The following is a 27,451-nucleotide window of genomic DNA, read 5'->3' as shown; positions in this document are numbered from 1 at the left end:
TCAGTGATCAGTGACGTTTGTTGTAAATTCAGGACTTTTCTGTCCGCAAAACCAAATCAAACCGATTACAAACAGTTCGGTTTACCTGTCAGCAGGTGAGGAAAGACGAGGCCGAGCGGAGCCGCAGCAGCAACAGCGAGCTGAGAGCGCCACCTGCTGGATCCAACAGGACAGCTGACCAGCCCCGCTGCCTCATGGGAAATGCAGTCCGGCGCGTAAAACAAGTCAGAGAAACTAAACCTGAACGGCTGGAATCGTTTCAATGAAAAACTCAGATTTTAAAACAGATTAAATGTTTATTTCCTTTTTGATTTTTTCACCACCTGTTTCCAGTCAATTCAGACTCATTTTAATACTTAAATTAATATTTCAGCTGCATTTAAAAATCAGGAGAAATTTAAAAAAGTGAATTTTGTCTCATAGAATATGACAAAATTCAACCAAATTTAAATTTGATCCAGTTTTATTGAAATAGGCAGAAGAAGATGTGACCCTGGTCATTTTAAACTGGGCTTATTATTATTATTATTATTATTATTATTTATTATTATTATGGAGCACTTTTGTCTGTGGGAAGGAAACATTATTCCTAAAAGGCTGTAATAATATTTGTACTGTTAGAGCGCCCCCTGGTGGCGTCTAGGTTTCCATATGGAAAATAATAAATCTGACAATAAATAAATTAATAGATTTATATAAAAATCATGAAATAAAAAATATGGTCAGAATATATTTTTAAGTAAATTTCGAGACTCTTTATTGTTTTTCTGTGATTTTGATCATAGAAACTTTATATTTTTTGTATTAATTGTGATAGAGATGGATAAAATCAAGCCAGCAGGTGGCGCTGTTTGTCTGTGGTTATAATAGTGAACAAAGAAACAGGAGCGACTAAAATCAGAACAAAACATCTAAATAAAAACGAATTAAAATAGAAGATAAAATATGTTTCAGATAATATCTGTTTTTAATAAGTTCACTGGCAAATCACTAATAAGACATTTTCCCATGCAAGTGAAATAATCTAGTGATTTTTCATCAATATTAGTTATTGATCGGTGAAAAGTTCCTATATGTTGTAGAAAACTTTGTTGTTTTGCCTGATTTAAAGTGAACTAAGATATTTGCACTAGAAAACTTTAAAAATACTGAAGCCTTTAGGCAGCTTCTCCCTGATTGGTGGCTTTGAATCAAGCTTTCCTCTGATTGGACGGCTGCTGGTTCAGTGAAAACCATAAATGTAATTTATTTTCATGGCGTCTGGACCAGATAAACACATTTAATGTTCTGTAAATCAGAGCTGCTGCTTGTTTTAGAGTAGAAACCTCAAATACTTTATCATTTATTTACTGATTAGCACTTTTATAAAACCAGATTTTCTGCTGTAGTTCATAAATAATGAACAGCCTTTGATGTCCTGTTTTTTTCCCAGCATGCATTTCAAACCTACAGTAGCCTGATGTAAACAGACTGATGTGTGCGGATGGCTTCTTCCTGTGTGAGCGGCTCTTCAGCCCGGGTCAGTCCAGGACTTAATGAAGACACAAGAGGAGAAGAAGAATTAGAAGAGAGATTGTTTATTGTTGGGGATAAATATGTCCAGCAGAACTTAAATATAAGGTGGATCCAACCCAAAGCGTCGGGCGCCATGCATCTGCAGCTTATTTACAGCAACTCTGAGTTTCAGTCCACCTTAAAGCAGCAGCGCAGTGTTAGCGTTAGCATTAGCAAAGGTTAGCAACGGTTCGGACATGTTGGTTCTGTTCAGGAGAGTCGACCCAAAGGCACACGCTAACAACAACAGCCCGGTTCCGGAGGGGGAACCAGGAACTGAGATCAGGCCGAAGGTTCTGAAAGGTCCAAACGGTTCTGGAAGGAAAGCAGGAAGCAGCCCGCTGCTCGGCGTCTAGACTCCGTCCTGATCCAGGTCCAATTCAGAACTAAACCTTATGAGTCAACTCAGAGTGAAGCAAATGAAAATCAGCTGCAGCGACTGCACTTTGACTAGGCCACTCCGGCGGAGCTGAGCACCGGATGGAAATATGATAAACCATCAAAAAACAAAAACTTCAATTAAACCCATGGAAAACTTTTCCACATTTCTAACTTACTGAGCTGCTTCTCAACTTTTCTAACTTAGTTTAAGATTAAAAGATGATTTGCTGCCAGCAGGTGGCGCTGTGTCAGTGGAAAACCTGGAAAATATAGAAAATAAAAATAAAATCTTTAAATAATTGAATGTAGTGATGAAGAAAAACAAGAAATATTCCCAAAAAGAAACTTTAAGTTTGAGGATTTTGAAATATAAAAATGAATCTAAAACTTCAGTTCTTCCCCTGAACTACAATGAATGAACTACATCAGATCAGTGAACTAGTTCCTTTTCTTCTGAGTTGTTTATATTGAGTGACAGATTTATTGTGGTGCTGCTGCCGTCTGTCAATAAACAGCAGAGCTAAAACAATAATAATAATAACAATAATAATAATAATAATAGTACTAAGGTGAACAGTGGCGCCCCCCGGTGGAAGCAGCAGTTAAACCATCCAGTGTGCTGATGAGGAAAAACCCACTGAGTTTCTGATTATTGCTAAAGTCCAGACTTCACACTGATTGGCCAATCAGAGCAAAGCTCAGCTGATTGGTCGGTCCGTCTCTCAGGCTGAGTCTGATTGGCTGCTGGTCGATCGATCAAAGTGATCAAACTTCACATTGTGTAAAGCGGCTCCTCTGCTGATGATCAATATTTAAATCCTAATACTGATTATTGGCAGCCATAGTTCAGTGCTACGCTGAGGGACCAGCAGTAGTCTTCCTCAGGACCTTCATCCAGCTCATGCATAGTTGAACAGCTGTGGATCAGCCATCAGCTGCGTCTCCATGGAAACACAATATTTACAGGTGTGGAATCATTAATCATTAATTATTTGGTAAAATCTCACCAAATAGATCAAAACTGAAGCATTTCTGGATCCAACGTGGTCACAACTGAAGCATCTCTGGTTGCCATAGAGACTCCGCCTCCTGCTCTGATTGGCTACGCCCTCTAATTTAAAGACTTAAAGGTCTACGACCCCTGACCCCGACACGTTAACCGTTAAAATACGACGACAGATTCTGATCTAAAACCTAAAACCTGCAGCAGGAAGTTCTGAACAGAACGATGAAAGGTGAGGCTTTAAGAAGGAAGTGAACAAAGTCCCACAGGAAGTGACATCCTGCAGGTTCCTCCCGTCATTGGCCAGCCAGATGATCAGCAGTGAAGGTCTCTACATTCATCCTTAAAGCTCCTCCTGTTCCTCAGGCTGGAGGCTGATGGAGGCTGAAGGAGGAGGAGGAGGAGGAGGTGGAGGAGGTGGAGGAGGTGTGGTTCAGTAGGAGGAGATGTCGGAGGAGCTGCTGCTGTTGCTGGTGGAGGTCTGAGCTCTCTTGATGTAGAGATTCAGCAGCTTCATCTGCAGAACAGATGATGGAATTAAATGATGACGCGGCGAAAACTTTAATAATAATATATTCTGGTTTTGCTGAGTCATGCTGTTATGACAACAGCTCTAAAATGTAAACAAAGGGGATTGTGGGTAACGGTGTGTCTCTAGATGGAACCGCTCAGCGCTTTGTATCTCAGGCAGACAGATGCATTGTGGGTAGCGGCGTACCTTGCTGCCGGTCAGCTGGGACAGGTAGGGCTTGAGCTCCTCTCCGATGACGGCGTAGACGGCCACCAGGCAGAAGACGCTGGCCTTGCGGACGCTGCTCTCCGTGTTGTCGTAGCCCTGCAGCAGGCCGGGGACGACGTCCGGCAGCAGCTGCAGCAGCGGCTCCCTGCAGACGCGCTCCACCGCGCGAGTCTGCATCTTGATGGCCGCCAGGTTGACGGGGTAGTCGGTGGTCTGGACGATGGGGCACAGCACCTTGATGCACTGCTCCGGGTGGATGGAGCCGGCCAGGGCGGAGGCCGCCTCCTCGGCCGCACGCACCACCTGGAGGAGGAGGAGGAGGAGCAGGAGGAGGAGGAGGACGAAGAGGAGGAGGAGGACGAGCAGGAGGAGGAAGAGGAGGAGGAGCAGGAGGAGGAAGAGTATCTTCTTTACAAACTGATTGACCTTAAATACATTAAACTTCAAGTTTTTCTGCAGTCTGTTAGCAGCAAATGATGACATCATCACCATCACCATCATCTGAACCGGGTCGGTACGCGGCGGCGGCGGTTTCCTCACCTCTTTGTGAGAGTCCTTGTGAGCCTCCAGCGTCTTCATGATGGTCAGCTCTGCGTAGTTCTTGAACCGGGCCGGCTGGTTCCGCAGGATCTCCTTCAGAACCCGGAGAGCCAGCGCCCGGACCGAGTGCTGCGAGAGACGGAGCGGGTCACGACCAGGTGACGGATCACGGATCACTTTATGGCAAACAGTCGATACATTTTGGACTTTGACTCATAAACTAATTTTGTGAGGAATGTTTCACACAGGAAGTGGGAGAGATTTTTAGTTTCCAAAATAAAACACACCAACCAACCAAACACCTAAAATCAAACAGATTATGATAAATACTAATCATCTTATGTTAATTCTTTATGATTAATTGCTCATTGTGAGTCAGAACCGGTCCGGTCCGGTCCGGTTGGACTCACGTCTTTGTCGCCCAGCGTCTCCAGCAGCAGCAGCAGCAGGGTCTTGAAGTGTTCGTCCCACACCAGCAGGCTGTCCTGGCGGGCCACCTTCAGCAGCTCCAGCAGCGTCCCCCGCCTGTCCTCCTGGTCCCCGGCCTGGGACAGCTCCTTCAGCAGCTGCCCCACCAGCTCCAGCTGCTCCGCCGACCCGGCTGCGGCCACACAGAACCGCGTTAGGACGGAAAGCGGCGGTTCTGCTGAAGCTCTGGGTTCGGTTTGTTACCTGGAAAGCTCTTGGCGTTCTGCGTCTTGTTTTCTCCGCACTCCTGCCGCCGGCCTGCAGAGGGAGCCAGAGTGAGACAGAGACAGACCCGGCGAGCCGCTACAGGACGTCCGGCTCACCGTCTCTCTGCGGCTCGGCGCCGTCCTCCGGGCCGGGCTTTTCCGGCGAGCCGTCTGTGTAGTTGTAGGGGTTGTACTCCCTGAAGCGCGGCCCGGAAAACGAGCGAGGCGAAGGCGTGTTCAGCAGGGACGTCTTGTTGTCCAGAGCCGTCCGGCCGCCCTCCGTCACGTCGCCACAGAACCGGCGCTCTGGGTCCAACGCCGCCGCCACGCCGGCCTAGCAGCAGAACAGTCATGTGACGTCTAGACCCAGCTGACGGGGTGAGGCGGCGTGAACACACTGACCGTTCCGTCCCGCTTCCCGTCCCGCCGCAGCGGCTCCACCAGCTCCTCCTGGCTGCGGAAGCTGAAGTTCTGGATGGCCTCAGAGACGCCGCGCAGGGAGCCGTACAGATCCTCGGTGTTCAGGTTTTCACTGTCGTACTCCAGCATGCTGAAACAGAGGAACACGGGCTGAAGGCGCCGCAGCTGCTGCTGCTGCTACTGCAGGAGACACTGAATGGACATGGATCAGTCCTGGACTCTGTCCTCCTAACCACTGGACCTGTTTTCATTCACACTGGACCAACGACTCTTCATTCTGCTCCAGGTCCAACAGTGGAAACCAGTCACTGAAAAGCTAGCAGCGCTAACGTTAATCAGAAACTATGCTAACCCTAAAGGGTTAATCATCAATATTAGATACACTAAACCTGAAGCATCAGTTATAATCATTAGCTAACGCTAAATCATTGTAGTATCTAACAGACGCTAATGCTACGGCGCTAAATTCAACCATGTCAAACATGTGTCGCCCTCTAGTGGATCACATTTATCTCAACAGATGGTGAGATAATGCTTTAGAGGTGACACTAGTCACCTCTAAAGCATTAGCTTAAAACTGAGCTCTGCTCTTAGCGCATTAGCAGCTTAGCAGCTTAGCGCCACCTCTGGTTTGGTCCAAGCCTAGGAAAGCCTCTCTGTGAGTCCAGGAACCTGGATGGACAATGATGAGGTCACAGACACCTGAGACACCAACAGGTGAGTCAAACAGACGATGGCTGGAGGGGGGCGGAGGGGGCGGGGTTACCTGGGAGAGTACGCTCGCCGTAAGGCCTTGAGGGAGGCAGTGGGAGGAAGAGGGGAGGGGAAGGGAGGAAGAGGAGGGTATTTGGAGAGGCCGTCGGCGCTCCAGCCCCACAGCCGACTGCAGGCGGGGGAGGGGGGAGAGATACCAGGAAGGTTAGCGTCTGGGTCCTGACCGGAGGCCGGCGGGTCAGGACGGCCCGTTCTCACCTGGGGGAGAGGCCGCCGTGGTTGGTGGGCGAGGTCAGAGGGCTGCTGCGGCCGCCGGGGGGGCGGGGAGGCGTCCGGCCGGCCCAGTCGCCTGGAGCCGCCTGAAGCAAGCAGAAGGTCAAAGGTTGTGGAGGAAACCTGCCGTCACACCTGAGTGACGTTTCTTTAGTTAATGAATTAAAGTTTAATTAACTTTAAATCCAGTTAATTTGAGTCACATGTTGTTTTTAGCTGATCTCATTTTAAAGATCTGAATAAAGACGTTTCCAGAGGTCATCAGAGGTCATCATCACTATCTTCAAACTGTTCAGTTAGATTTGAAGGAGCCCTCCCTGTGGGGGGTGAAGGGCGTTACCATGGCGATGCCGGCGCTGGCGCTCCTCAGGTGGCTGTGCAGCAGCTTGGTGGTTCCGTCCTGGAAGGTTTTGGGCAGCGCTCCCAGCAGCATGGTGAACTCTGGGGTGTTGAGCTCAAACAGGGCGATCAGAACCACCTGGGCCGCCTGCAACACACAAACCGGACCGGCTGACTTCACCGGCTCCCCCTGCCTCCACCGGGGGGCGCCGCCAGCCGGACCTGTAGAACGGGTCAGAGCCGAGTTAGCCAGGCGGCAGACATGCAGCCAGAAAGGAAACAGCTTCCTCAGAGGCATGCAGCAGCTGCAGAGAAACAGGAGCCTGGTTAGTGGCAGAGCCCGGTTCTGACCCGGTTAACGCCTGGTTCTGACCCGAATACTGCCCGGTTCTGACCCGGTTAATGCCCTGGTTATTTGCCCCAATTAATGCCCCATTCAGACCCAGTTATTGCCCCGTCCAGGCCCGGTTAATGCCCCACTCATAAGCGGGTTATTTGCCCTGCTCATGCCGGCTCTACCTGCTTGCACCTCTCCTCCAGATGCCCCTCCCGGGGCAGAGAGGCGGCGGAGCTGCGATCCTCACCTGCCCAGGTGTGGAGCGTCTGAGGGCGGAGAAACATTCATCGTCTCGTTGTCACATCAGTTATTGATTATCGGAACCATTATCTCTGCTGTTTTCAATAAATACAGTAAATTTATAAAATGATTAAATGAGGTAAAGAATAAAAATGTTTTTCAACAACAATAGTTTTTATGCACATTAGTTGATAAAATAATCTGTTTCTATAAACTGTTTCTGGTAGTTTAGTACATTATCTTATTAATCTTTATATTTTGTTTTTAACATTTTAATGTTTTTGCTGCTGGACAATAAAATCAGTTTCTGTCTTTTTACCAGAATCTTTATTTTTATCCCAATAGTACCATAGGTTGTAAGGTTCTGATTCCTCCTGGCCCGGTCCAGGAGGATTCCCATGATGCAGTGCGGTACCTTGCGGACGTCGGCGCTCTTGGGCTCGGTGGTCCAGGTGATGACGCGTGAGACGGCCAGGCGCGTCTCGCTGGAGTTGACGAAGTCGGCCGGGTCCATCTGTCGGGCCAGAGCCTCGATGTAGCGCAGGATGGCCACCTTGACCTTCAGGTTGGGCGTCTGGGTCTGATCCACGATGAAGCGCATCAGGATGTTGAACTGCAGCTCCAGGGGGAACGAATCCCTGCGAGGCAGAAACAAACTTTTACACAATCAGTTCTTCATATGAACTGATTCAGCACAAATTCATTTTCATCATTTATTCATGGTACATTAATAAAAGTCTAAACAAGCAATCAGCAGACGGTTGCCTCTTTCAAAATAAAAGCCCCAGTTTCTAGTTGGGTTATAACACAACCACGGTCGGGAAGCTGGTTCTGGTTCCGACCTGGTGACGTCCAGAGCCTTCTGGACCTTGGCCTGGACCGAGCCCAGCAGGTCGGCGCCCATCTTCTTCAGTAGCTGAGTGAGCAGGACGAAGAGCCAGTCCTGCAGGTCGTCCCGGTGCAGGACGATGAAGTCCACCAGCGTCTCCAGGAACATGCTGAACACCTGGCAGGTGAGGAAGAGGAGGGTCAGGACGGGGATGAAGGAGACAATGAGCAGCTGCAGGAGGAACCACTTACTCTCTGGGTTTGTTAGAGTCCACAGCAGAGAGCAACATGCAACAGAGAACAGCGGGTTAGTTCAAGCTGCTTCCTGTCTCCAGTCTGACAGGAAGTTACATATTTCTGCTTCCTGTCAGGAGGTCCTCACCTTGCTGTGCGGATCTGCAAACATCCTGGTGAAGATCTCACAGAGTCTCTTCAGCTCCACACGGCTGGAAGCAAACAGAGTCTGTTCAGGTTCACGCAGAAACAACAAGCTCTCTGATTGGCCAGCCTGCCAGGCCACGCCCACCACCGCTGCCAATCAGATGGTTCATCTCAGACTCTACCAGCGTTTTCTGCACTCCAGGTTGTTTTAGAGTAAAATGTTTGTTGTTGCAGATTGTTTCATATTTATGTTTTCAAAAAGCAACATTACGTATTAATTAGTATTTAAATGTAAATAAACATTTTCTGTAGTTAAAGGTTTTTCCTTTGTGAGTTTGGTCTCTTTGCTGATTCATTGGCCTCCAGCTGCAGAGCCCACCTGAGCGTCCTCTGGCCCTTCAGCAGGTTCTGCAGGCCCAGCAGGCCCTCCTTCCTCTCCGACCAGTTGGAGCTGGCGCAGTGGTTCAGGACCTCCGCCACGTCCTCCGTCTGCCGCAGGAAGTGGGGCCCGGCGCCGCCGTTCCTGGAGCCGAAGGAGCGCTCGGAGCAGGCGCTGGAGGCGTCGCTGTTGGCGTCGTCGTCAGAGTAGATCCCGGGAGACTCGAAGCGCCGCCGGACGGGCCGCCGCTGTGGGAGGAGAACCAGAGTGAGCAGGAAGCCTGACGGCGGCCGGACAGACGGACGGAGAGTTTGCTGATGTGATGAAACGGTCTGTGAAACACGCTGCATGCAGGCACACAGGATCTACTACCTTACTACTCCTGGAGTCTCCCAACAGCTGGAAGTCATAAGAAACCTGACATCAGCACCACAGGAGCTCAGATCAGACAGCAAGAGGAAAACTGCAGCTGCCTCCTACCAGAGCGTCGGCCACGGCCGCCTCCACCTCGGTGCCCGTGTTCAGGACCCGCATGGCGTTGACGGAGGCCGAGATCCGGGCCTGGTGGGCCAGCCGGTCTGAGGAGGAAGAGACACCAGGATCAGACTGGACAGCAGCAGCATCATCACTGCAAAAACAGAATCTTACCAACTACTATTGTCTAGTTTCTACTGCAAACATCTAGAAATAAGACAGGAAAACATGGGAGTTTGTTTTCAGTCAATAATGTCTTAAAGAGGCAGAACTCTGTGTTTGTAGCAACATTTAGTACCGATGTTTTCTCCAGTTTTTATAAAAATACTGCTAAATAGATGTTAAATATGACTTAAAAGAAATCTGACTTCTTAATTGAAGGGCTTAAAATGGGTCTCTGTCCCTTTAAGAAGCTCCTGCTCTTTCTCAAGCTCCGCCTCCAGGAAGTCATCCCAACATGGTTCCTCTATTAACCCTTTCTTTACCTGGCTGTGAGCAGCAGCTCAGCAGTTCCACCAGCTGTTTGCTAATTCACTTGGCTAGTCTGAAGGAGCACAGTGGGGAGGAGCTACACCTCGAAGGCGGGGCTAGGGCCACCCAGGTGTTTAGCAGCTGAATGGTTGCCATGGAGATTAAAGGATTTCTCCAACATGAAAGAAAGAATCTGAGCAACAATGAAGGGAAAACCATTAAACATGATGGAAAGCTTAAAAAGTTGATTTTACCTAATACTGCCACTTTAATACTCATAAACAAATACTATAAGTGCCAGAAAAACTAAAACATTTTCATCAACACTAAGGAATTATTGACCTAAAACAAGCTGCTGCATCTTGATGGAGCTTTGTCTTATTTCAAGTGTAATCAGGTTTAATCGTTATTTATTTTCCCTTTGGGGTCAATAAAGTATTTTTTAACTTGAATTTATTAAGATCTTTGCACTAGAAACCAGACAAACCACTTGGTGAGACTTTTTTACAGTGTGAGCCTCGGACCCAAAGCAACCAGGAACCTGGAGCAGCTCAACCATCAGCAGAGATGCAACACAAACCAGCAACAAGCCCAGGCATGTCTCCTGCTACTTTTAACCTTTGACCCCGCAGCATGGGGCTGTTGCCTCAGCCATGCAGGTAAATGAGCATGAATGAATGAGGAGGTCAGAGGTCACCTGAGCAGCCCTCTGCAGAGGACAGGGCGCTGGTGGAACGGGAATGAGGCCGGCTGGCTGCAGGAGGAAACAAAAACCACAGCAGGTCCCTCACTCTGAGGCAGGAGGCGTCTAACGCTGGCAGCTCAGGGGGCCGCGGGGCCACACAGCAGGGGCCGCGGTCAGGTACTCACCCAGCGGGGAGAAGCCCCTGGCAGGGCTGGTGTCGCGGCTGCTCTCGCGACTGGTTTCCCGGCTGCAGCCCTGACTCATGCTGGGCCGAGGGATCCGACTCCGGGCTGCAGAGTCCGGAGGGAGAGGACAGAGAGAAGAGGGGATGGAGAGGACAGGAGAAGAGGACAGCGGTCCATGCAGTGAGTTACAGAGGCTGGGTTAGACAGCAGGAGGACATGCAGGATCGGTTCTAAACTGGTGGAGAAACCAGGAAACATGGCAACATGGCCAAGCGTCAGGAGGAGCTCCGCAGGGCTGCGTTCTCCTTCCTGTCAACTTTCATCACTTCTGGCTTCATTTATACCAAGAAAAACAAAAAAAACTGCAACAGTTTGCAGATGATATCCTGGTTTTCATCAAATATTTACATAAATATAACATCCAGACATTAAAAATGCTTTTTTATTTGAGTCATTGACTAAAATTTTCTGAATATTATCTGCAGCCAAAATTAAAAATAATTTATCAAAATAATAAATAAAGAATCTGTCATTCTATGTGTGATGGATCTATATAATAAATAAGTTTTACTTTCTGAAATGAGACAAAAGACAGTTTAAAAAGTAAAACTTTCTAATTATATCAACCTGAATGTTTTAGTTTTTAGATGTTTTTGGAGGAAACGTTCTAATGATTTTATGAATTTTACTAAATGCATAAAAAAACTTAAATAAATTAAAAACATAAAACCAAACAGTAAAAGAACAACAACAATAAAATCTGATTAAATAAAAACTGATTTAAGCTAAATTAAACAAATTAATTTTAATAAAACTAATTAAAAAAATAAAATAGAACAAACATAAAATTAAACAAAACAATAAAACAATTTTAAAAATACAATAAAAAAGAAATTTTAAATATCAATGATAAAAAAGTTAAAAGAAAAAGAAATAATAAAAGTGAAATACAATCAAATTTTAAAAATTAGATTTTTTAATTTAAAAATCAAATTTTAAATAAAAAAATTATTAGAATCACTGGAAATAGATCTAAAAATAATAAAATATTATAAACTAAAACATCATTTTCTTCCAATCAGACGAGGTTCTGCAGCTCTGGGCCTGTTGCCTAGCAACGGTTCTTACCGGCTGCGGTTCTGGACGGACTGGTCTCTCGGCTGCAGCCCTGGCTGCGGTGACCTCGGGGTCGCGTCTTGTCGCTCACGCTGCAGGGGGCGCCGTTGCTGCCTGCGGCGGGCCTCAGGATCCGGCCGTACGTGGAGCTGAGCAGGCGGCCCGGAGAACCGGACCGGCTGCCGGCTAAAACCAACAGAACCGGGTCAGAGTGGACCGGAACCACGAGCCGAGACGTCGGGTCTCTTCACTCACGCTGGGACTGAGAGACGACCTTCCCTCGGCTCCGGCCGTCTGTCGCCGTGGCACCGGTTCCGGCGCTCGTCCTCCTGGTCCGGACTCGCCCTGAGGATGAAGACGAGATGATGAAGGACGACCCGTGACCCCTGAGAGGTGGGCGGAGCCAGCGGGACGTTCTGGTTCTGACCCAGCGAAGCGTAGGATCCAGGAGGAAGAGCGGCGGCGGCGCTGACGGCGGGCATCCTGCTGCGGGCGCTGGCGCTGGCGTTGACGTCGACGTCGCTGCGGGATCGCTGCAGAGCGCCGGGGGACGAGACGGCTCCCGGCCTGCGGGGGGCGCTGCCTGCAGGTCCAACAGCTTCCTGTTAGTTACTGTTCTGCACTTTTACAATATTCCTGCTTTTATTTAAATATCATAACATAATTTAAACAAATGAGATGAAATTATGACAACTTTATTTAAATTCTAGTTTAGTTTTTACTGCAGTTAAACTGTTTAGCTTTATTTCTAACACCATGTGATCAGATCAGTGAGTTTATATGATAGATGATACAGAACATTTTTAATAGTTACATTTTTTATCAGCTGGTTTTATTACTTTAAACCTAAAATCTGTTTCTCTGGTTGAATTTAAATGTTGATTTGTGTAAACTGTGGTACAGATCTGCTTACATACAGATTATTTTTATATTATTATTTTCATCATAAAACATGTTCTTTATTTGTATACAATTCATTTACTTATTTATCTTTCTGGTTTATTTCTTCTCTCTCTTCAACTTCTACCAGAAGTTATTGTGACCCCAGAATAATTAAAACAAGGAATATAAATTTAAAATTACATTTATTATTAGAAATGTAAAAATTCATACAATAACTGTAAAGAAGAAAAGAAAAATAAACCCCATATGTTTAATATATTTTGTTTTTGTGTCACACATTTCCATGTTAATTTGTACTTTTTGTTGTTTTTCTCTTTTCTTCTCTAATTGATTATTTAAAGATCAATACTTCTGATTGCTGGTCTGTAATGTTTGTTCCTATGAATTAAAAATGTTATTTTATATTTCCATATAGTACTACATTACATTTATATGTGATACGTTATAATGCATGATATTAAAAAAATAAAAATTGAAATAAACAAAATAAGTCTTTTATGATTATATAGGAAATATTATGCAATAAAATAATAATTAAATATGATGAATAAAACAGGTTTAAATGTGTGAGGTGTGATGATGTTGACCTAGATGTTGACCTTGATGTTGACCTCTGCTGCTGCTGCTTCCTGCTGAGCTCTTCATGGCCAGCGGCCGACTGAGGAGGAAGGAGGTCAGAGGGTTAGAGGCAGAAGGCTCCAGCAGGCGGGCCCCAGGTGACCTTTGAACTCACTTCAGGCTCTCCTGAGACGAGGACGAGGAGCGGTCGGAGGCCGGCAGCGACACCAGGGCGTCTCCGCTCCGCAGGTGGGCCTGCAGAGCTCTCTGATAGGCCGACTCCAGACCCTGGAACAGAAGCTCCGCCTCCCGGCTGAAGTGACCCTGGTAGCTCCAGTAGCACCTGAGAGGTCAGAGGTCAGAGCGAGGCTTGTTCTTATTGGAGCTGCTGTGTTTGTGGAGGCTGCCTTACTTCCTGGCTACAGATCGAGCTTCAGCATCAGCGTCATGGATCCCCTTCTTTATCGTCTCCATCAGCATCGCTCCATGTCTGAGAGAGAGAGGGGGGGGGGGGAGAGAGAGGGAGGAAGAGAGAGAGAGAGGGAAAGAGAGAGAGAGAAGGAGAGGGAGAGAGGGAGGGAGGGAGGGAGGGAGAGAGAGAGAGGGAGAGGGTGGGAGAGAGGGAGGGAGGGGGGGGAGGGAGAGAGAGAGGGAGGGAGAGGGGGGAGGGAGAGAGAGAGGGAGAGGGGAGAGAGAGGGAGGGGGAGAGAGAGAGGGGGGGGAGAGAGAGAGGGGGGGAGGGAGGGAGGGAGGGAGAGAGAGAGAGGGAGAGGGGGAGAGAGAGGGAGGGAGAGAGACAGAGGGGGGGAGGGAGGGAGGGAGGGAGGAAGAGAGAGAGAGGGAAAGAGAGAGAGAGAAGGAGAGGGAGAGAGGGAGGGAGGGAGGGAGGGAGAGAGAGAGAGGGAGAGGGTGGGAGAGAGGGAGGGAGAGGGGGGGAGGGAGAGAGAGAGGGAGGGAGGGAGGGAGGGAGGGAGAGAGGGAGAGAGAGGGAGGGAGAGGGGGAGGGAGAGGGGGGGAGGGAGAGAGAGAGGGAGGGAGGGGAGAGGGAGAGAGAGGGGGAGAGAGGGGGGGGAGGGGGGGGAGGAGGGAGAGAGGGAGAGAGGGAGAGGGGGGAGAGAGAGAGGGGGAGGGAGAGGGGGGGAGGGAGGAGGGAGAGGGGAGGGGGAGGGAGGGAGGGAGGAGGGGAGAGGGGAGAGAGAGGGAGGGAGAGAGACAGAGGGGGGGAGGGAGGGAGGAGGGAGGGAGGAAGAGAGAGAGGGGAAAGAGAGAGAGAGAAGGAGAGGGAGAGAGGGAGGGAGGGAGGGAGGGGAGAGAGAGAGGGAGAGGGTGGGAGAGGGAGGGGAGGGGGGAGGGAGAGAGAGAGGGAGGGAGGGAGGGCGGGAGGAGAGAGGGAGAGAGAGGGAGGGAGAGGGGGAGGGAGAGGGGGGGAGGGAGAGAGAGAGGGAGGGAGGGAGGGAGGGAGGGAGAGAGGGAGAGGGGGGGAGGGAGAGAGAGAGGGAGGGAGAGAGAGAGGGAGAGGGAGAGAGAGAGGGAGGGAGAGAGAGAGAGGGAGAGAGAGAGAGAGAGAGGGAGGGACGGAAGGACAGAGAGGGAAGGAGAGAGAGAGATGAAAGATGTTAATTAATTAAGTTTATGAAAAACGATGTAAATTAATGTACAGACAGTGAAATCCAGTTAAATGACATGATGAGGCCTTCAGGCCTCTGAACATCATGACTCTGCCTCCACCGAGCTTCACCACCATCTATCTCTAATGAACCCAGTTTGACTCTGGTTCTGATTGGACTCAGACGGGTCGATGGCCGCAGAGAGCCGCTCGGGTTCGGCTCAGGTTTCCCCCCCGGTGGTTCCCATCGCCATGGAAACGGCTGAGGTGGAGCCGTCTGGGCCGGGTGTCAGGTTTCCTCAGGCGGAGCTGGAGATGTGTGTGTGTGTGTGTGTGTGTGCGTGTGTGTGTGTGTGTGTGTGTACCTGTCCAGGCTGCTGGTCTGCCACTCCTGCAGCATCAGGTCCACAAACTCAAAGCAGCGTCTGGAAAACAAGGCAGGAAAAGTTTGTGGAAGGAAAACAGCTGCAGAAAACTAAAAATAAATAGGACATTCATTTATTTATTTTTATCATTTTGTCAGAAAACAAAATGATAAATATTAGTAAGAGAATAATTATTATAAAATTATTGTAACAATCAAATATTACTAATTAATTTTAAATATTGTACATGAACAGAATTAAAAACAAACAAAAGGTTTAAAATGTATTTTAAACAAAAAAAGTAAATTTTTATACATGAAAAATTATGTAAAAACAAAATCATAAGTAAATAAATTAAATACATTTTATATATATATATATATAAAATTAAGTAGTAAAAAAATCCAGATATATGTTAATTTAAAAAATACTTGGAATATAATAATTGAACAAAATCAACAGAAATAAAAGTTGTTCTGTGTAACAACAGATAAATCCGGTCTGACCTTCTGACAGCCACAGACTTGGAGGAGCAGCTGATGCTGATGATGGGGACGAGGCGAGGACAGTGTGTGTGCTGCAGAACCAGAGGAGAAAGAAAAGCTGCAGGAGGTTTTATGGATCAGAACCAGCTGCTGTGGAAAGGAGGTTCTGTGCATGGAGGTTCTGGAGCCTCACGGAGCGCAGCACTGCTTTTAAAACTATAATAAGATTCCAGTCTGATCCATCCCATTCTGAGCTGTTTCAGGGTCTCTGTCACTTTAAATCCAAATTACTTTTGTTCTGCTTTACAGCTTTGAAAAGCAGAAGTGGAGCCTCCTGCATAGCCAACCAGAAAGCACAAACTGGTTTCTGGATGGTAACTCAACAACAAAACTCGTCTTTTCCAGCAGCCATTGTACAGCAGAAAAACCAGCTGACCAAACCTGCTGGAGATCAGCTTAGGTTGCTAGGTAACGGTGCAGCGTGACAATATTTGGGAGGTTTTTGAAATGGCTCATTTTCCAGACACTAAAAAACATGAACTCATAACCAAAGAACATCTGGTGTTTTTTATATCTTGGTCTGTTTTTAGAAGCGGCAGAGACAGAAACATGTGAAAAGTGAATTTTGCGCAGCAAGGCCGCTTTAAGACGTGTTGACCAGAACCAGGAAGTGTGGTCGTACTCTGAGGATGAGGCGGATGGCGGCCACGCCCGACGTGGCCATGACTTTGGCACTGTTGGGCACCAGGTTGAGGAGGGGCGGCATGATGGCCTCGGCGGCGTGGTCGAAGCGGCTGCCCAGCACCGCCGACAGGTGGCTGCAGGCGACAGGAGGCGTTACTAATCAGGGGACAGAGGAGCTCTAGAGGTGAAAGGTCGCGGCCTCACCCCAGCGTGATGCAGGCCTCCCGGACCACCTGAGACCGCAGGTCTTTGGCGGACAGCTTGAAGGACGCCTCCAGGAGCCGCAGCTGCTGCAGGAAGCAGTCGAACTCCGGCGCTCCGGCCAGCAGCAGCGAGCGAAGCTTCTTCAGCTGAGGAGAGACGAGGCGGAGGTCAGAGGTCAGAGGAACAACACACGCTCCACACTGAGACGAGGTGAAGATGGCTTACGGCGGCCACTCTCAGCTCCCAGTCCTTCTTATCGTCCGACAGAACGTCCCGGATCTTCGTCATGGCCTCCTCCACCTCCCGGTTGGAGTAGATCTGGCAGAGGAAACGCCACAGCTGAGATTTAACGGAGCGAGGATCAGGGAGCAGAAGATGTCTTACCTGAACTGTGGGAACGTCCTCAAAGGCTTGGATGAAATCCTCCTCATCCACAGCTCCTGCACTCGATCCGTCCCGCCCTGCAGGACAGAGAGCCTCGTAAAACACGGCCTACACCTGGACACGTGGGGCAGAACTGGTTCCGGTTCTGACCTGCAGACTTGCTGCTGGAGGCCGAGGACGGCCGTCGGAACGAGCCCATGCTCACCGCCTTCCTCCCAGACACAGAGGCTGCTCTGGACGAGGAACGTCCGCCGTCCACCGACTCATCGTCCTCAAAGGTTTTATCTGGAAGACAAACAACAAGGAGTGTTTTAACACCAATGGTCCAGTAGACCCGGTTCTACTGGAACCAGAACTCCATCATCTGCTCCACCTCCAGCTGCTGTGGTTCTCTGAGTCAAACCAGCCTGTTCCCCTCCTGGCCTGTGGGGGCGCTGCACCAAGAACCACTGAAGGAAACGACACAAAAACCTCTGAAGACCCTGAGAGCAACTTCCTGTTTCACAAGATGGAAACAAGATGGAGGCGTCAGGTTTTAGTGTTGGAGGATTTCTCTTTAGGCTAAAGACCAGGAAACATTTCTGCTGCTAACGCTAGGCTAGCATGTTACTTTTGGTTTTATTTACCCAGAATGCCCTGCATTGTTGTCTACTTCCTGCTTTTGGAGCCTCTTATGTTCACATATGAATTCAAACCAAACCAGAGTTCACTTCAACTGAACCCAGACCGAGGTTTGTAGGACCAGAATTAGCTTAGCATTCACACCTCATCAGTTTTAAAACGGGTTGAAGTGAACTGAACAGGCCTGGTGTGAATGAACCCAGCAGGCGGGCCGAGCCGGGCTCAATGCTGAATCCCAGCAGATTCCTGAGATTCCTGCAGAACCGGACAGCAGACAGAACAATCGGTCCAGTGTTGAAGAACCAGAACTACTGCACAGGATGGTTCTGATGCATGCAGTGAAGCTGGACAGGATGGGATTCCTGAACTGATGGAGGTTCAGCTGGTGGCAGCAGCAGAACATGTTCTCTGGTCATCAGGACATAAACACATCAGGCTCTGAATACGAACCAGTTTACCGCCCAGCAATCGATCCTGTTCCATTATTCACACAGCCAGACGGAGCCGACACATCAGCAGGTCAAACCCACCGAGCGTCACCAGGAGAGAATCGGTTCTGTCCAGACAGAACCTTCCTCTGAGTCTCATGTAAAACCAGAACCGCTCCATTTCAGTCTGATCAGTTCTGACTAGGCTGAGCTGTTTTAGGGCCTCTGTCACTTTAAATCCTAACAAGCAGCTGCTGGCCACGCCCCCAACTCAACGTTTACACTCACACGTGAAAATGGCTGCAAACAGATGCACAATTATACAACCAGACATCTTTGAAAAGCAGAAGTGGAGCTTCCTGCACAGCCAATCAGAAGTGGTTTCCAGTCAATAACAAAACTCTAATCTCTTCCAGCAGCCATTGCACAACGCATACATTGGGAAACCACCTGTATGTTGCTAGGTGGCAAGCTGGGCTTCACTGGGGTTGCTAGGTAACGGGCAGTGCCTTCTGATTTGAGGCTTTACATTCAGAAGTTTTTTTTAAATGGCTCATTTTCCAGACACCATGAACTTCATTCACAAAACATCTGGTTGGTTTTTCAGCGGCTTTCAGAAGCAGTAGAAACCAAATGGAAGCACAAAAATGTCCCCTTTGAGTTTCCATATTTTAGAGTTTCTTCCTGTAGATAAAAGCTCACAACTTTCAGCAGGAAACCAGCAGAAGTTCTACAGAACCAGAACCAACAACATGGATCAGGTTGTTAGATGAAAAACCAGCAGGTCAACACAGGATGAGCTCACCAACTCCAGCAGAAAGAGTCCAACCATCCAGAACCAGACCCAGACCCAGACCCAGAACCAGACCCAGAACCAGAACCAGAACCAGAACCAGAACCAGCCCGGTGCATTAGAACTGGACTAATGCTGATCTGGGAGCAGCTTCCTCCTCACATCCTGATTCGTCCTCCCAACAGTCAGGCTCCGCCCCCTCAGCCCGGCTTCCTGTCTGGTTCTGATGCAGAGGAAGAGGAGCAGCTTACAGGAGCAGATCCTCCTGCAGACCAGCTTCCTCAGCATGCCGGCTCCGTCCGCTCCGCCTCACATCTGGTCCGCAGCAGCACAGAAACCCGGAGGAAGGAGCAGCAGCCCGACGGCTCCAACCAGACCAGAAACACTGCTCCTCTTCCTCCTCTTCCTCCTCTGATTCTCTCCACACAGGATGGAGGGGAGCAGGAAGAGGAGGAGCCAATCAGAGGAGGGGCGGAGTCAGAGAGGACGGAGCAGCAAAGTGATGAGTCAGCAGAAAAATTATTCAAAATATTTCTTTGCAACTGATTATATTGGATTTCCATTAAAGAGTTAAATAAATGATCTTAAAATATTTAACTAGGCTACAAATAGAAAATCTGAAAGAAAAGCTGATTTTAAATATTTTAACTATTAAAAGCATTTAATTAAACTAAAAATAACAATAAAAGTTTAAATATTTTAAAGTATGTTATACTTATAATTATTGTGTTTCTATGTAAAGTTTACAGTGTGGCAATAAAAGCTGACTCACTGTAACCAAATCTGCCCAAGAGTATAGATAAAGTTGATTGATTGATATAATATTCTAAATTACACAATAAGATAATAAAATGTTAATAATGTTAAACAAAACTGACATTAACTTAAAACCCGTCCTAAATCAAGTCAGAGCAAGTCTTGTTGAAGTTTTCACTGATGCCAGGCCGTTCAAAACGAGATATAATTCAACTCTAAACATGGTAAATGTAAGGTGCAACACAAAGCTTCAATTTAATTTATTAGTAAAACGGACTAAAAACATCCAGTGGCTTTTACTAAAACTCAGACTCTTCATTTAATCGACTAACAAAATCAAACTAAATGAAGCCACATCCTAATCTAGAAAAGATAATAAAGGTTTGTTCCAGTTTCTTTTTAAATGTTTGGTCAGGGCAGTCACTTTTAGTTTCTTTATTATTTATTTTACGCTGGTTATTAAACTCCTAATTGTGCTGATTAAACAAATCAAAATTGTTTTTACGTGTTTGAAAAAGTTTGTGAAGCTTTTGGTATATTTTATTGAGCTGTAGTGGAGCAGAGTTAGAATATAAATATGTCAATATGTGTACGATCTGCAAAATGACGCGCAGCAGAACGATGTGCAGCAGAACGATGCGCAGCGAGGCGATGCGCAGCAGAACGATGCGCAGCGAGGCGATGCGCAGCGGGACGACGGAAGCGAAGGCGACGCGCAGCAGAACGATGCGCAGCGGGGCGACGCGCAGCAGCTGCAGCCCTCTGAATGCAGACAGTCAGAACCAAACAATCGGGTCATTTCAGAGCTCCGGTTCCCAGCTGAACTGTGCGTCCCGTCCAGCAGCTCCGGTTCTGATGGAGCCTGACAGCTGGCTTTAATCCTCCTCCGTCTCAGACATTCCTCTGATTCACTCAGCCGGGTCAGGCTCAGAACCGGGAGAACCGGGACCAACTGGATCTCTCCGTTATCCAGCAGGCGGTACCGGCCCGCGGGTCCACACAGAGAACAGCTGCAGGTTTCGTTCCTGTCTGAATGAGAGGCGGCTTGTGACTCCCAGAGCTCCTCCAGGAGGATCCAGACAAAAGCTCTTCCTGTTCCACCAGCAGCTCCTTCACGACTGAACTTTCTGATCCGACAGGAAGCGGGTCAGAATCTGGACCGGGTCGGATGGACGAGGAGTCTAAAGGAGAGATCCTGATGATCAGCCGGCTGGACGTGAAGAGGAGGATTTACCTGTGGAGGAAAGCTTCTCTCTCCGCGCCGCTCCGTCCTCCTCTGCTGCCTCTCTGTCTTGTGACTGTGAGGACGACAGCTGACACCACTCCTACAAAATAAAAGCCTCAGCTGCTGCTGTGCTGTGGGCTTGGCCCAGTTTGAACTTCCTGTTTGCAGACATGTGTGTGTATGTGTGTGTGTGTGTGTGTGTGTGTGTGTGTCCCACAGACATCAGGACAAGAACTTGGACTGTTCCCATTGAGCTGGAGGAAGAAGAACGACGTTCTCTAGGATTCAGACCAGGAAGACAAACTGTAACTTTATATCTTTATCTATTAAATCAGGCTGTATTATATTAGACAGGATCATAATCTGTAATACTGGGTTGTATCATATTGTATCAGGTCGTACTGTAGCTTAATGTATGGAATCACATCTTATCATTTCATTTTGTGTCATATGTTCTCTCTGTATTAGAGCATCATATTTTTATTGTATCATATTGTATTATATTGTATTATATTGTATCATATCGTATCATATTGTATTATACTGCAACAAATCATATTACATAAATTCTATCATATTTTATTGTATCATATTTCAGAGCAGAGGATCAAACCTGGGACAGTTTGACTCAGATTGGGTCCCACCAAGCAGCCGACCCAGAACCCAGAACCCAGAACCTCCAGTGGCTGATCAGCAGTTCTTACCTGACAGAGGAGACGGCACCATGACCCCTGACCTCTGGACCTCGTCGAACTTACTGAAGATCATGTTGAGCCTGCAGAGCCACAAACAGAGAATAGTCAGCAGCAACACACTGAGGCCTGCAGGCTGACCTCTGAACCTGGGACAGAATCTAAACGGGTCAAAGTCCCGGAGCAGGAACTCTGAGACGGACGAGACAGCAAACAATCAGAGACACGGGGTCAAAGGTCGGACAGGAAGAGGAAGACTGATTCTGATCTGAGCCTGAGACAGAAACACGAGACAATCGGTCCGTTATCTGAGGACGGAGCACAACAATCTGACAGTCCCTGAATGCACCGTGACTGAGGCAGAGCTAAAACAACAGGGTGAGGAGTCCCTGAACGCACCGTGACTGAGGCAGAGCTAAAACCACAGGGTGAGGAGTCCCTGAACGCACCGTGACTGAGGCAGAGCTAAAACCACAGGGTGAGGAGTCCCTGAACGCACCGTGACTGAGGCAGAGCTAAAACCACAGGGTGAGGAGTCCCTGAACGCACCGTGACTGAGGCAGAGCTAAAACCACAGGGTGAGGAGTCCCTGAACGCACCGTGACTGAGGCAGAGCTAAAACCACAGGGTGAGGAGTCCCTGAACGCACCGTGACTGAGGCAGAGCTAAAACCACAGGGTGAGGAGTCCCTGAACGCACCGTGACTGAGGCAGCCCTTTCTTCCCCAGGTCGATTCTCACTCGCTCTCCTACGTGGCGGTAGATCTCCACCAGGCAGGACATGGCTGCATCACGGACCTTCACACCAACATGGAGACACACAGCAGGAATTTAACTCCATACAGGAGAAATTTATTCAAACTAAAGGGAATAAAAATGTGTTTCAGTGTTTATGGTTCAGCTAAATCAAAGTCTAACTAAGAGGCCTCTGAACTGTAAGTTCAGGGTTTTGTTGCTGAGAGATTCAGGAAGTGAGGCGGGTGGGCTCGGCTTCCTGTCCTGAACAGGAAGTCAGACTCTGGTGATGACAGACATCTGCAGCCAATCAGGACGCAGAAACTCTGAGACCAACCTGACGGTCCAAGAGGACACCAGGGTCATGACCCCAGCAGGAAAACAAATGTTTCCTCACTGCAGTGTTTCTGTTCCACCATCAGAGGGCGCTCCACTGCAAATAAAGCCTGATTTATTATTTCACTCAGAAAACTGAGAAAATTTATGCAATAAATAATTCTATTAAAAAACTAATTTATAGAAAAAAAGGTAAATAAATTATTTATTAGTCTAATAAAAGTAAACTTTTTGAAATAAATAATAAACAAACAAAACTTAAAGAAAAATGAATAAGATATGTAAATAATAATATTGGCCCTTTGAAAATAAAATTGAAATTTAAAATTCTACAAATTTATAAAGAAAAATAGTATTTGGTAAAACACATGATAATAAGAACTGATAGGTCTGACAAAACTGAGAAAAATAAAATGTGTAAAAAATATTTATTTTTAATGAATAGTAAAAAATATTTTTCAAAAAAATATTAAAATAGGTAAAAAAAATATCAAAAAATGTGTTATTAAATAATAATAACCATAAAGTCGATAGCTAAATCAAAAACATACCATAATAATGTAAAATAGAAAATTATAACAGAAGAAAATAGTAAAACAATGGTGATATTTTAAATGAACCCAGCTCTAAACATGCAGTTTAAATTAGCACCATTAGCTCCTCTGGAGCTAAACTGGAGCTCCAGACCAAATGAAACCAGTTCAGCACTGGAGGAACTGGAACCAGTGGCCTCAGAGGACTGGGTGGTACCTGACTGGTCGGGTCTCCCAGCAGGTTGCAGATGTGAGGAACGATTTTATTCAGCGTCAGACTCTGAGAGCCAAACCTGGAAGACACAGAGCAGGGCTCTAACACAACAGACCGCTTTACTGTCAGAGGTCAGGGGTCGCACGCTCACACGTTGAGGGTGGAGATGAGGCAGAGGCAGAGCCCCTCTCTGGTCCGGCTGTTCTTGTGCTTGAACCCTCCCATCATGCGCTCCCAGACGTACTGCAGACACAGCAGAGGGTCAGAGCCTCACCTGGACAGGAGGCGGAGTCCAGCCGCTGCAGCTACCTGAGGGTTGGCCGACTGGTCCATGACCTTCAGCAGCAGCGCCTGGTCCTGCTCCCGCACCTGGTCCTTCGAGTCGCCCAGCCGGTCCATCAGGCTGGGCAGGACTGGGACAGATGTTTGATAAGAGGCAACATCTGGAATGTTTTCTCATGTTTTGTATTAATAAATATTATCCTGGATTATTTTTGTTCCACATGAATCTAAGTTTTAAATGTGGCATTACTCACTTTTTTAAATGATTTATTACATTTTAATATGTTGTTTATGTGGCATATTTATTTAATTCATTACTTATATATTTTTTTACAATTAATGGTGTATATTGAAATAATTTATTTTATTCATGTTTCCTTTATTAAATATATATTTTATTATATTTCATGCCTTGTATTTTCTAATTTCTGTATTATTTTATTGATTATAATAAATGCTAAATATTGAATTAATTTATACGTTTTTATCTACTATATATTATATTTCATACTAGCTATTACTGTTATTTTACTCACTATATTTCATTTTTCTTCATATTTCATGCTGTATTGTTTTTTTTTAATTAATTGTATTGATCTTATTTAATTCACACTGTCATTCTCCAATTTTTACTCTAAATGTTATTTTACTAAAGGTTCAAACTGATTTCAGTTTAACTTATATTCTGTCATATCTTTGCTATTATTTTTTACTTCTTATTTTAATATAGTTCTACTCTGTATTTATATATTCGGTCCAGTGACAATATTGTCCTCACCTGTTCCCACCTGAGTCCGGAACCTCTCCTGCAGCCGGTCCACTAGAGCCGACAGAACCTCCATCCCCAGCAGAACCACCTGAGAGGAAAACACTTCGATATAAAGCAGGAAACACCCCATCCCACCACAGCCAATCAGAACGCAGCTCAACCGCTAAGGATTCTGGGTACTGAGGAGTAAACTGGGAGAAAGAGCAAAAACCTACAAACTGGACCGAGTAACCGGCTTTAAATCAGCGGCTTCAGCAGAAGAAGGAGAAGCGAGGCGGACTGTGGCTGAAACGGGAGATCTGGGTCGGAACCGTGACTGAGGAGGAAACTCGCTCCGCACTAGAACCGCCACCGGAACCGCCCCGCCAGCTTTCCTTGTCTTGGGGTGGACCGGGAGGCTCAATGAACGGCTAGTGAGAGTCTCCCTGCTGACACCGTATCAACACATCCGCATCACCTGAGCGCATGCGCTCGGGGAAGGTGCAATTTTTGGAGCAACGGCTCAAAATTCAGGAGATTTTATCGACAATACCATGAATACTGCCCCCTGTGGTTAACAGCGGTATTACATCACACTTCTATACAGCATAAAAAATAATATTACTGCCAAAATAATATTGATTTCTGGAACAAAAACTGTAAAAAAAAATCTGTAAATTAATTTAGAAACTGATGTTTGTTGTGCAAAGCGCAGCTACAATGTACTGTTAATGAAATTCAGCACAATTCTTCACAAAATACCCAGAAGTGGCTAAAAAAGATTTAATTCTACAGAAGCTGGACAGGAAGAGAGAAGAAGACAAGAAGCAAAAGGCCGGGAATCGAACCGTCAACCTGCTCTACCACTGAGCCAGGCAGCGCCACAAAACCTCAGACATTAAGATTAATTTCACATATTTCTAAGAAAAAACAAACATGTATTTTATTATGTTTAAAGTTGTAAATTTGCTGTGGTAAAAATCACAGTCAGTTTTTTTCCTACAAAGTCATGAACTTGTAAAAATTTTCAAAAGTTATTAGAAATTTGAGGCTTTTTTCTCAGAAAACTAATTATTTTAAATTGTAAATTTACAACTTCTGGACATCAGGGTATTTTCCTAGAAAATATGTGAAATTAATTGAGAATTTCTGAATATTTTAGGAGCAAATTTAATCGTCAGTGACCAATAATTTGAGTTTCTTCCTCTAGAGGAGGCGTGTTGACAGAGTGCTGAATATTAGCGATAACAACAGGAGCCCAAGAATGATGGAGACGCTTTATTTGGGATCAGGGAAAAGTTTCTTAATAGAGAATATTGACAACACAGAGTATTTGTCTTTTTATAACCAGTTTAATATTCAGTAGAAACATGTTTATCCAGAGACTTTTACTGAATAATTGACCTAAATCTATTTGACTAAACTTGGCTAAATATCAACAAGTGTTTAGAAACAAAATGACCCAAATCCTGTTCTGATAACTCAGGATAAATATGTCTGATTGAGCCCAGAAGAAATGGAAAACTAAATGTTTTCAGTTTTAGATCAATTCTGCATTTATTTAAAAGGATTAAATAAACCACAGGGGTCAGTAGGTGGCGCTGCAGGCCGCAGGATGTGGCGGTTCTGACGGGTTCCTCCTGTGAATCAGAGGGAAACTGGAAACTGGGTCGGTGTAAATTAAGCTCCGAGCCGCCGGGGAGCCGCTGGGTTCTACCGGCCCATCAGGCCCGGTTCTGACCCAGCTGCTCACCCACAGTTAGATCTGGGTTCAGATCTGGACTCTGATTCACTGAACTGGTTCTGCAGGAGGTTCTGGAGCTGCTTTACATTAATAATGTAATCTGTAATCTAACCTGAAGCTCCTTCAGATTCATTTAATTCAATAATCCATCAAACCCTCTGCTTATCCAGCTCCTTGGTTTTTGCTGCAGTCCTGCCAGAACCAGAACCAGACCCAATCAGAGTAAAGACCATGGAGCGTTTCCTCCCCGCTGACCCGGTTCGGCCCGAGTCAGAAACTCACCTTGTAGTTGCTGGAGTTGACCCAGGAGCTGGCCAGGGCGTCCACCATCCTGTCCAGCAGGTTCTGGTCCTGGTCCAGCCCGGGACAGCGGTCCGGGTGGAGCAGCAGCTCGGTGATCTCCGGCCCCACCTGCAGCCGCCGGCCCAGGTCTTTCTGCAGAACCAGGTCCAGCAGGTCCTCCATGCTGCTCATCTTCTCCTCCTCGTCCTCCTCCATGTCTGGGCTGTCTCCTCTGGTTCTGGTCCGGTTCTGGTTCTGGTTAACACGGTGAGATGTCCTGCAGAGGAACGATGCTCTTCATTCTCCCTCCACCCTGAAACAGAAACATTTCCCCCTGAATCTGGACTCACAGGCTGTAGTTTAACTACCAGCTGGTTGCCAGGTAACCTGCCAGGTAAACACATTTTACCCTGAATAATGACTTGCAGGTTCTAGCTAACAATCTTTATCTGGTTTAACCCTAACTAAACTGGTTAGCAGGTTAACCAGCAGCTTCACAGGTTTTTATACCCTGAATCTGGACTCACAGGCAGGATCTAACATATATGCTGCGGTCTGTGGTTTGATACTAACTAACCGCTGGTTAGCAGCTCAACCAGCAGGTTAACCACAGAGCAGCTAGCTGCGGCTGCTAACTGAGCGGCTAACAGCTTCGGTATGAAACACCGCTGCTAGGACCCAGAGCTAACCGGGATACCGAACCTCGCCTGCGGTCCACAGCGGTTCCGTTAGCGGTACCTACCTCTCTGAGTGGGTTAGTTATTTCGCTATTGACCCGGTAACCGGTTCCCGAGTCTCTCACCGGATGGACCGACCCGTTCCCTGGAAAAAAGCAGCCAGGAAAGACGATGCTGCCTCTGGCCACAATCTACCGTTACTTCACTTTACGGCCAGCAGCTCCTGTTAAAGTCCAAATACTGACACATCTGTCTGTTTCACTCCAGAAGAACCTGAACTTAATCATTACCGCCCGCTTAGGGTAAATACCCGGATGATAACGAGATTATTTATAAAACTTTAAACATTTTAGCCTGCAGAGTGAATGAAGCCGCAGAACGACGACGCCTGGTGGTTCAACTGGTACACTGCACTCTAAATGAAGCGGTTAAACTTCATCAGTGTTATAAATTATGGCTCATAA

General features: G+C 46.9%; 1 protein-coding gene and 1 non-coding gene across 7 annotated transcripts; one reads left to right on the top strand and one right to left on the bottom strand.

Moving 5' to 3' along the window:
* Positions 1 to 1,561: 1,561 nt before the first annotated feature.
* Positions 1,562 to 27,358, bottom strand: LOC102229557 (CLIP-associating protein 1-A-like). Of its 6 annotated transcripts, none has more exons than XM_023329446.1 (41): positions 27,053 to 27,358; positions 26,311 to 26,623; positions 24,315 to 24,393; positions 23,564 to 23,667; positions 23,406 to 23,497; positions 23,258 to 23,333; positions 22,137 to 22,234; positions 21,450 to 21,520; positions 17,073 to 17,207; positions 16,923 to 16,999; positions 16,764 to 16,856; positions 16,539 to 16,684; positions 16,333 to 16,468; positions 15,672 to 15,742; positions 15,166 to 15,225; positions 13,607 to 13,684; positions 13,370 to 13,537; positions 13,224 to 13,294; positions 12,161 to 12,316; positions 11,989 to 12,078; positions 11,746 to 11,919; positions 10,618 to 10,722; positions 10,445 to 10,501; positions 9,283 to 9,380; positions 9,175 to 9,201; positions 8,803 to 9,050; positions 8,425 to 8,488; positions 8,295 to 8,297; positions 8,057 to 8,220; positions 7,630 to 7,852; positions 7,157 to 7,240; positions 6,639 to 6,785; positions 6,284 to 6,384; positions 6,078 to 6,194; positions 5,294 to 5,441; positions 5,009 to 5,225; positions 4,890 to 4,943; positions 4,628 to 4,818; positions 4,218 to 4,346; positions 3,657 to 3,980; positions 1,562 to 3,455 (listed from the first exon to the last, which is right to left on the bottom strand). In XM_023329446.1, exons 2-41 carry the CDS (start codon positions 26,524 to 26,526, stop codon positions 3,372 to 3,374), a joined length of 4,776 nt encoding a protein of 1,591 aa, XP_023185214.1. In that variant the 5' UTR covers positions 26,527 to 26,623; positions 27,053 to 27,358; the 3' UTR covers positions 1,562 to 3,371. The 6 variants fall into 6 exon arrangements, with proteins under 6 accessions (XP_023185214.1, XP_023185215.1, XP_023185216.1 ...); XM_023329447.1 differs by having other exon boundaries at positions 13,236 to 13,294; XM_023329448.1 differs by lacking the exons at positions 10,445 to 10,501; positions 10,618 to 10,722.
* Positions 24,674 to 24,802, top strand: LOC111607696. Its single transcript, XR_002752429.1, has one exon. It is a non-coding gene; the product is annotated as a U4atac minor spliceosomal RNA (small nuclear RNA).
* Positions 27,359 to 27,451: the final 93 nt, after the last annotated feature.

This window comes from Xiphophorus maculatus, chromosome 24, assembly GCF_002775205.1.
Source record: "Xiphophorus maculatus strain JP 163 A chromosome 24, X_maculatus-5.0-male, whole genome shotgun sequence".
In the NCBI taxonomy this organism is placed as follows: domain Eukaryota; kingdom Metazoa; phylum Chordata; class Actinopteri; order Cyprinodontiformes; family Poeciliidae; genus Xiphophorus; species Xiphophorus maculatus.
Note: the sequence above shows the minus strand (reverse complement) of the source record. Positions and strands in the feature narration are given on the sequence as shown.

Excerpts from the sequence above, each read along its gene's own strand:
- LOC102229557 (XM_023329446.1), bottom strand. The coding sequence starts at position 26,526 with ATGGAGGAGGACGAGGAGGAGAAGATGAGCAGCATGGAGGACCTGCTG. Across the intron at positions 10,502-10,617 it reads CAGGGGCTTCTCCCCGCTGG|CCAGCCGGCCTCATTCCCGT; the intron begins GTGAGTACCTGA and ends TTCCTCCTGCAG. Across the intron at positions 4,944-5,008 it reads CGCCGAGCCGCAGAGAGACG|GCCGGCGGCAGGAGTGCGGA; the intron begins GTGAGCCGGACG and ends CTCCCTCTGCAG.